Source organism: Poromitra crassiceps (genome assembly GCF_964638095.1).
Source record: "Poromitra crassiceps genome assembly, chromosome: 13".
In the NCBI taxonomy this organism is placed as follows: domain Eukaryota; kingdom Metazoa; phylum Chordata; class Actinopteri; order Beryciformes; family Melamphaidae; genus Poromitra; species Poromitra crassiceps.
Window position 1 is genome coordinate 37928676 of NC_139644.1, and position 9513 is coordinate 37938188.

The window sequence follows — 9513 nt, forward strand, 5'->3', positions numbered from 1 at the left end:
GGATGTCGACGGTTAACCGTTAACCGGTTAACCGCCGAGAACGTCTTTGGTCGGTTAAGCATGTCGGTTAAACGGTCAATTTCCATGTTAACATGCATATAACACTGTTGCCAATGTGGCGATCCCCCCCCCTCCTTCGTGGTCAGCAATGTAACATAAGTATATTAAACGATGGGGCAAGTATTAATCAAGCTAGATTTGGAACACATGGTTCATGTTGATTTTATCTACCCGATGTCTGATCAAACGCATTCCGCAGCGAAGCACACACACAGCTGAACACCTGCTGCAGCCACAGAGTCACTGTGAAGTGAGCGCACTGACTGCCCCGCCCCTCTGCTGCTCATGTCTGAGCCTATGGTCTGAGCACACAGCTCAGATGTGCTCTGTGACCATTTCAGAATGATGAACACACCCAGCGAAACAATCAGCTCATACATGTTCTATAGTTTTGTTAACTCTGTGTGTGCTGTCATTAGCCTACTTTTTCTTCACTGTCTCATTCGGTCTAACGGCCGGGACACACATCTTGCATGTGCGTGTGCGTGGCGTGCTTGCTGCGGCTGGCAACTCTCTCCCTCCCTTCGCAGTGCATGTTCATCATGCACACGCATGCATACGCTCGCACTCAATGATGAAACAGTAGTTTTTACCGTGTTACAAAAATGACATGAAGCGGTCGAATTGACGATTGAAAAGTATCAATTAACGTTAACGTTACTGTCCAACACATGGCAGTTCGGATAAATTGTTTCACAAGAGACTGCGTGCGGAGTGCGGACTCGTTTTTATAATGTTGTGGAGCCCTGCCAGAGAGCACAGCCCTCGCCGCGTGTGTGAAGAGAGAGAGCGAACGGGTGAGACAGAAGCAAACTATTTTTTGCAGATCTCAAATGCGGGTAAACCACTGTGGGATTAGTGAGACTATTGCTAAAAGAGAAGATACTGTAGTGATGCTGCGCACTTTGTCAGTGCGCCCTGCAGCCTGGGCTGTCATCCGCTCAAACACTACTTCACGGGGCAGCTGCATGTCAATTGACGTGCCCTTAACACATTGAGTGCCAAGGACGTCTGTGCACGTCCTAAAAAAAAAGTAACGAGGAGTGCCAAGGACGTCTGTGGACGTCCTAAAATCATAATTCATATTATTCCATAATTCTGCTGTTTAAGGTCGTACCCAGCCAGTGAGCATGAATCCCTTCAAGGGATCACACGGCGCCACCTTAAACATCTACACGGGAGCTGCGCCACCCACCTCAGATCCTTTACTTTGTGCAGGAGAAAGCGGAAAAAGCCGTGATCAAAGGGGAAACCGATGCATGCTGCAGCCAGAGACAGATTGCTCTGTCTGCAGCTGACAGTTGGCTGCATCCGCGCCCACAACTGAGCTCTTCTGCTTCTGTCTATCTGTCTGCATATAGTTTCTCCACACGATTCCCTGCCAGAAAGGCAGCACCCGAAGCCGTACGGCCAAACCTTTTCCTTCAGTCCCGTAACTCCCGTTTGCCATTTCCTTGTTGCGCTGGGATCCACCCGGGGCAAAAACGGAGGAAGCGAAAACAGACTGTGTGCGTGTGGGGAGGAGCCCGCAGCTCAGGGGGGGGGGGGGGGGGGGTGGGGCACGCAGGCTGCACAGAACCACACCACGCCACCACATCAGAAAACACCAGCCAGAGTCAGTGAATGTGCTTGAAATTAGAGTGCAAAAAGTATTCATAAAAGTGACTTTATCTTGAAAAGTAAAAAAAAAAGAGCAGAAAACCCTTGAAAGTGCTCTTATTTCAGAGGCTGTCATTTCATAATGGAACTGTCTAGAAACAAAATTTCTTCTTTGGAAGAAGCAGGAGTGTCCAATGTTTCATTAGAGTCCAGCCCTGTCAATATAGCCCTAATAGAAAAAATTCTATAGCTGTTTTCAACTGAATGGAAGTGAATCTGGCACAGGCTCCAGACAATTTTACTGAAGCGCTGTGGCACTCAATGTGTTAATATGCAATGCGAGCAGTATAGCCTATCGGAGGAATGTTTTTGTTTAGATGGCTGGAGGGTTCAACTTGTCTTCTCGTTTTGTTAATGTGTTTTTTTCTGCTTGTAGATGTAAAAATAAACGCTTTCTACTGAAAAAAAATCAAGCATTTGGTAGCCTAATGGTTTAATGGGGCACAGACAGTAAAATAGCGCATTTTAATCCTCTCGGTTAACCGACAGTTGTCGGCTAATGAGTGTCGGTTGTCGGTCAAGAAAAATTATGATTTTCGACATCCCTACTCCAAAACACACCTGAAACCAGAAATGGTGGCAGGTTGGTCTTGGGGCTAGCAACCCCAACCCGTACAATCACCCATGCTACAGAAACGTTGACGAGAACCAAAACATCCCAAAGTCTTCACAGGACCGGAGTGGATGGAGGGTTTTTCGGCGATGGCCTATGTTCCGCAGGGAATACTAAGGCCTCAGTAAGTACTAAGTAATCTATAACCGCTAACGGTACGTGCACATCATGAAGCGCTTGGCGGCTTGCCTGCTGAAAAAGCCGCTTTGACGCTGCATCTTGATAGGCTGTCTTGCTCTATTTCCGTGTCTGATTGGTCCATTTACCTCGCGCCCCCTGCCGCTGGAACCGCCCACAGCGTTTCACTGTCGCAGACTAGAGGCGGCTTGTCTCCGAGCGGCTTCACGCTCGCGGGGCGGGACTAGGGCGGGACCTTTCGTTGAAGCTACCCAATGACAGCTCTTCCTACACATTTCCTCCCCGCACCCTCCTGTGTACAACGTTTCTACAGGCTACAGCTCCAAGCTGGAAGCTGGTTTGCACGCCCACAAAACGCTGCGACACAGCGGAAAAGCGAATTTGCCATTGTAGATGTGCACGTACCGTAAGTTTATGATGTCAACAAATAATTTAGACCGACTCACCTCAACACCTTCCTATGATTCAGTACTTTCTTCCTGCGACTAAATGTTGCTGCTAAACGATATTAGCCAACATATGGCTACAGAAAATAAATGTGCCATTAGGTTGGAAAGTTATTCACGGACGACAAAACAAAATTCCATGACTTTTCCAAAACTTTTAAGGATTTGACTAATTCCATCATGACTTTCCCAGGTCCGGAAAATGAGATTTTAAAACTCCATGACTTTTCCAGGTTTTCCACGACCGTGGGAACCCTGGAATAAACAATAACCAGGATCATGTGTAGAGCGCAGATCAGCGTACCTTGATGGCCTTCAGGGAGCCGCTGAACAACATGTTGTGGGAGGAGACCAGCGTACACACAGGGTTGTCATGGGCACGGATAGTGTTCACTTTCTGCAGGGTCTGGATGTCCCACACCTGCACAAAACACACACGCACGCACGCACGCACACACACACACACACACACGCACGCACGCACGCGCACACGCACACACACACACACACGAATGACACAAATTCATATGAATATGCAAGCAACATGAGTATGTGGATTGGCCCTTAAAAAGAGAAGTAGGAAAGTGAATGTTACTCACTATGATGGTGCAGTCTGCAGAGCCGCTGTATAGGCGGTTTCTATAGAGATAGAATAGATAAGAGATAGATGAGCACATCATCTCTAAATATACACAGATATTTGGAGACGTGATGAATAAAATGATGTATCTGACAAGCATGGACTTTTTTTGCTAGCATTGCTAGCATTGGGGAAGTTCTGGTTCAGTTCAATCATATCCTACGATCACTACACGTCTGTGTGTGTGTTGTGTATGTGCACGTGTGCGTGTTGTGTGTGTGTGTGTGTTGTGTGTGTTTTCTTACCCCTGGATACACAGTGCCAGCACGATGCCGTCGTGCCCCTCCAGGGTTTTCTGACACTTGTAGGTGGTGCAGGTATCCCAGACCTGAGAGAAAGACAGCAGATAGAAGATGGAGGCAAACTCAGACAGTGTAACTTGGTGACAGGTCCCAGGGCAGACAGACACACAACCACTCACAATCATTCACTTAAGTGCCCTATTTTGGGGTGAAAAAGGTGAGTGTTACCACGTGCGCAGCAGCGCATGGTCTTTTTGGGGTGAGTCATTCATTCAGTCAGTCAGTCAGGAGCGGTTATCAGTGATGATGCGTCTTTAAAACCTGCCAAACTCGGGCTTGAGTTGCATGAGGTCACCTGGTTGCTACATCATACGTGGTCCTGGGCCCAATTTGCCCTTGTTGTTTTTGTGTGCGTTTTCAGCACTTTTACATGCCTCAATATGTTGCACGTGTCTCCATGTTTTATGTGTACATCTGTTGTGCATTTGTGTCTGTGTGTGCATGTGCGTGCGCGTGTGTGTGTGCACACGCGTGTGCGTTTGTGTGTCTGTGTGTGTGCATGCGTGTGCGTTTGTGTGTGCACGCGCGTGTGCATGTTACCTTGATGGTCTTGTCTGAGGATCCAGAGAAGAGCAGGTCTCCGGTGGAGTAGACACACAGACACCAGACTGGACCCTGGTGGCCGACAAACGTCCCCTTACACTTAAAGATCTGCTGAGGGTCGTACGCTACGGAGAGAATGAGACTTCAAGTGAGACTGGATGAGAGCGGAGTGCAAACTAAGCGGAGACATTTTAAGGTCTTCTTACAGTGTGGAGGGAGACGGAGAAGAGGGTAGAGGAGAAGGTCTTCTTACAGTGTGGAGAGAGATGGAGAGAAGGTGGTAGAGGAGGAGGTCTTCTTACAGTGTGGAGAGAGACAGAGAGAAGGTGGTAGAGGAGGAGGTCTTCTTACAGTGTGGAGAGAGACAGAGAAGGTGGGAGAGGAGGAGGTCTTCTTACAGTGTGGAGAGAGACAGAGAGAAGGTGGTAGAGGAGGAGGTCTTCTTACAGTGTGGAGAGAGACAGAGAAGGTGGGAGAGGAAGAGGTCTTCTTACAGTGTGGAGAGAGACAGAGAGAAGGTGGGAGAGGAGGAGGTCTTCTTACAGTGTGGAGGGAGACAGAGAGAAGGTGGGAGAGGAGGAGGTCTTCTTACAGTGTGGAGAGAGACAGAGAAGGTGGTAGAGGAGGAGGTCTTCTTACAGTGTGGAGAGAGACAGAGAGAAGGTGGGAGAGGAGGTCTTCTTACAGTGTGGAGAGAGACAGAGAGAAGGTGGGAGAGGAGGAGGTCTTCTTACAGTGTGGAGGGAGAAGGTGGGAGAGGAGGAGGTCTTCTTACAGTGTGGAGGGAGACAGAGAGAAGGTGGGAGAGGAGGAGGTCTTCTTACAGTGTGGAGAGAGACAGAGAGAAGGTGGGAGAGGAGGAGGTCTTCTTACAGTGTGGAGGGAGACAGAGAGAAGGTGGGAGAGGAGGAGGTCTTCTTACAGTGTGGAGAGAGACAGAGAAGGTGGGAGAGGAGGAGGTCTTCTTACAGTGTGGAGAGAGACAGAGAGAAGGTGGTAGAGGAGGAGGTCTTCTTACAGTGTGGAGGGAGACAGAGAGAAGGTGGGAGAGGAGGAGGTCTTCTTACAGTGTGGAGGGAGACAGAGAGAAGGTGGGAGAGGAGGAGGTCTTCTTACAGTGTGGAGAGAGACAGAGAAGGTGGTAGAGGAGGAGGTCTTCTTACAGTGTGGAGAGAGACAGAGAGAAGGTGGGAGAGGAGGAGGTCTTCTTACAGTGTGGAGGGAGACAGAGAGAAGGTGGTAGAGGAGGAGGTCTTCTTACAGTGTGGAGAGAGACAGAGAGAAGGTGGGAGAGGAGGAGGTCTTCTTACAGTGTGGAGAGAGACAGAGAAGGTGGGAGAGGAGGAGGTCTTCTTACAGTGTGGAGAGAGACAGAGAGAAGGTGGTAGAGGAGGAGGTCTTCTTACAGTGTGGAGAGAGACAGAGAAGGTGGGAGAGGAAGAGGTCTTCTTACAGTGTGGAGAGAGACAGAGAGAAGGTGGGAGAGGAGGAGGTCTTCTTACAGTGTGGAGGGAGACAGAGAGAAGGTGGGAGAGGAGGAGGTCTTCTTACAGTGTGGAGAGAGACAGAGAAGGTGGTAGAGGAGGAGGTCTTCTTACAGTGTGGAGAGAGACAGAGAGAAGGTGGGAGAGGAGGAGGTCTTCTTACAGTGTGGAGGGAGACAGAGAGAAGGTGGTAGAGGAGGAGGTCTTCTTACAGTGTGGAGAGAGACAGAGAGAAGGTGGGAGAGGAGGAGGTCTTCTTACAGTGTGGAGAGAGACAGAGAGAAGGTGGGAGAGGAGGAGGTCTTCTTACAGTGTGGAGAGAGACAGAGAGAAGGTGGGAGAGGAGGAGGTCTTCTTACAGTGTGGAGGGAGAAGGTGGGAGAGGAGGAGGTCTTCTTACAGTGTGGAGGGAGACAGAGAGAAGGTGGGAGAGGAGGAGGTCTTCTTACAGTGTGGAGAGAGACAGAGAGAAGGTGGGAGAGGAGGAGGTCTTCTTACAGTGTGGAGAGAGAAGGTGGGAGAGGAGGAGGTCTTCTTACAGTGTGGAGAGAGACAGAGAGAAGGTGGGAGAGGAGGAGGTCTTCTTACAGTGTGGAGAGAGACAGAGAATGTGGGAGAGGAGGAGGTCTTCTTACAGTGTGGAGAGAGATGGAGAGAAGGTGGTAGAGGAGGTCTTCTTACAGTGTGGAGAGAGATGGAGAGAAGGTGGTAGAGGAGAAGGTCTTCTTACAGTGTGGAGGGAGATGGAGAGAACGGGGTAGAGGAGGTCTTCTTACAGTGTGGAGAGAGATGGAGAGAAGGTGGTAGAGGAGAAGGTCTTCTTACAGTGTGGAGGGAGATGGAGAGAACGGGGTAGAGAAGGTCTTCTTACAGTGTGGAGACAGAGAGAAGGTGGGAGAGGAGAAGGTCTTCTTACAGTGTGGAGAGAGATGGAGAGAAGGTGGTAGAGGAGGTCTTCTTACAGTGTGGAGACAGAGAGAAGGTGGGAGAGGAGAAGGTCTTCTTACAGTGTGGAGAGAGATGGAGAGAAGGGGTAGAGGAGGTCTTCTTACAGTGTGGAGACAGAGAGAAGGTGGGAGAGGAGAAGGTCTTCTTACAGTGTGGAGACAGAGAGAAGGTGGGAGAGGAGAAGGTCTTCTTACAGTGTGGAGACAGAGAGAAGGTGGGAGAGGAGGTGGTCTTCTTACAGTGTGGAGAGAGATGGAGAGAAGGGGGTAGAGGAGGTCTTCTTACAGTGTGGAGAGAGATGGAGAGAATGGGGTAAAGGAGGAGATCTTCTTACAGTGTGGAGACAGAGAGAAGGTGGGAGAGGAGGTCTTCTTACAGTGTGGAGGGAGACAGAGAGAAGGTGGTAGAGGAGGTCTTCTTACAGTGTGGAGAGAGACAGAGAGAAGGTGGTAGAGGAGGAGGTATTCTTACAGTGTGGAGAGAGACAGAGAGAAGGTGGGAGAGGAGAAGGTCTTCTTACAGTGTGGAGAGAGACAGATAAGGTGGTAGAGGAGGAGGTATTCTTACAGTGTGGAGAGAGACAGAGAGAAGGTGGTAGAGGAGGTATTCTTACAGTGTGGAGGGAGACAGAGAGAAGGTGGGAGAGGAGGAGGTCTTCTTACAGTGTGGAGAGATGGAGAGAAGGTGGGAGAGGAGGAGGTCTTCTTACAGTGTGGAGAGAGACAGAGAAGGTGGTAGAGGAGGAGGTCTTCTTACAGTGTGGAGGGAGACAGAGAGAAGGTGGTAGAGGAGGAGGTCTTCTTACAGTGTGGAGGGAGATGGAGAGAAGGTGGGAGAGGAGGAGGTCTTCTTACAGTGTGGAGGGAGATGGAGAGAAGGTGGGAGAGGAGGAGGTCTTCTTACAGTGTGGAGGGAGACAGAGATAAGGTGGGAGAGGAGGAGGTCTTCTTACAGTGTGGAGAGAGACAGAGAGAAGGTGGTAGAGGAGGTATTCTTACAGTGTGGAGGGAGACAGAGAGAAGGTGGGAGAGGAGGAGGTCTTCTTACAGTGTGGAGAGAGATGGAGAGAAGGTGGGAGAGGAGGAGGTCTTCTTACAGTGTGGAGAGAGACGGAGAGAAGGTGGGAGAGGAGGAGGTCTTCTTACAGTGTGGAGAGAGACAGAGATAAGGTGGGAGAGGAGGAGGTCTTCTTACAGTGTGGAGAGAGATGGAGAGAAGGTGGGAGAGGAGGAGGTCTTCTTACAGTGTGGAGAGAGACGGAGAGAAGGTGGGAGAGGAGGAGGTCTTCTTACAGTGTGGAGAGAGATGGAGAGAAGGTGGGAGAGGAGGAGGTCTTCTTACAGTGTGGAGAGAGACGGAGAGAAGGTGGGAGAGGAGGAGGTCTTCTTACAGTGTGGAGGGAGACAGAGATAAGGTGGGAGAGGAGGAGGTCTTCTTACAGTGTGGAGGGAGACAGAGAGAAGGTGGGAGAGGAGGAGGTCTTCTTACAGTGTGGAGGGAGACAGAGATAAGGTGGGAGAGGAGGAGGTCTTCTTACAGTGTGGAGGGAGACAGAGAGAAGGTGGGAGAGGAGGAGGTCTTCTTACAGTGTGGAGAGAGATGGAGAGAAGGTGGGAGAGGAGGAGGTCTTCTTACAGTGTGGAGAGAGATGGAGAGAAGGTGGGAGAGGAGGAGGTCTTCTTACAGTGTGGAGGGAGACAGAGAAGGTGGTAGAGGAGGAGGTATTCTTACAGTGTGGAGGGAGACAGAGAAGGTGGTAGAGGAGGAGGTCTTCTTACAGTGTGGAGGGAGACAGAGATAAGGTGGGAGAGGAGGAGGTCTTCTTTCAGTGTGGAGGGAGACAGATAAGGTGGTAGAGGAGGAGGTCTTCTTACAGTGTGGAGGGAGACAGAGATAAGGTGGGAGAGGAGGAGGTCTTCTTACAGTGTGGAGGGAGACAGAGAAGGTGGTAGAGGAGGAGGTCTTCTTACAGTGTGGAGGGAGACAGAGAAGGTGGTAGAGGAGGAGGTATTCTTACAGTGTGGAGGGAGACAGAGATAAGGTGGGAGAGGAGGAGGTCTTCTTACAGTGTGGAGGGAGACAGAGAAGGTGGTAGAGGAGGAGGTCTTCTTACAGTGTGGAGGGAGACAGAGAAGGTGGTAGAGGAGGAGGTATTCTTACAGTGTGGAGGGAGACAGAGAAGGTGGTAGAGGAGGAGGTATTCTTACAGTGTGGAGGGAGACAGAGAAGGTGGTAGAGGAGGAGGTCTTCTTACAGTGTGGAGGGAGACAGAGAAGGTGGTAGAGGAGGAGGTCTTCTTACAGTGTGGAGGGAGACAGAGAGAAGGTGGGAGAGGAGGTATTCTTACAGTGTGGAGGGAGACAGAGAGAAGGTGGTAGAGGAGGAGGTCTTCTTACAGTGTGGAGGGAGACAGAGAGAAGGTGGTAGAGGAGGTCTTCTTACAGTGTGGAGAGAGACAGAGAGAAGGTGGGAGAGGAGGAGGTCTTCTTACAGTGTGGAGAGAGATGGAGAGAAGGTGGGAGAGGAGGAGGTCTTCTTACAGTGTGGAGAGAGACAGAGAGAAGGTGGGAGAGGAGGAGGTCTTCTTACAGTGTGGAGAGAGACAGAGAGAAGGTGGTAGAGGAGGTATTCTTACAGTGTGGAGGGAGACAGAGAGAAGGTGGGAGAGGAGGAGGTCTTC

The 9513-nt window shown here is 50.3% G+C and overlaps 1 protein-coding gene across 3 annotated transcripts in view; it reads right to left on the reverse strand.

Annotated features, from left to right (window-relative positions):
• Positions 1 to 9513, reverse strand: part of traf7 (TNF receptor-associated factor 7) — a 42172-nt gene that overhangs the window by 11049 nt on the left and 21610 nt on the right. For all 3 annotated transcript variants that reach the window (XM_083648790.1, XM_083648788.1, XM_083648789.1), the window contains exons 14-17: positions 4399 to 4526; positions 3802 to 3884; positions 3516 to 3555; positions 3221 to 3337 (exon numbers count right to left, since the gene is read on the reverse strand). In XM_083648790.1, the coding sequence (XP_083504916.1) occupies positions 3221 to 3337; positions 3516 to 3555; positions 3802 to 3884; positions 4399 to 4526 (368 nt within the window). The remainder of the gene's footprint in view (positions 1 to 3220; positions 3338 to 3515; positions 3556 to 3801; positions 3885 to 4398; positions 4527 to 9513) is intronic.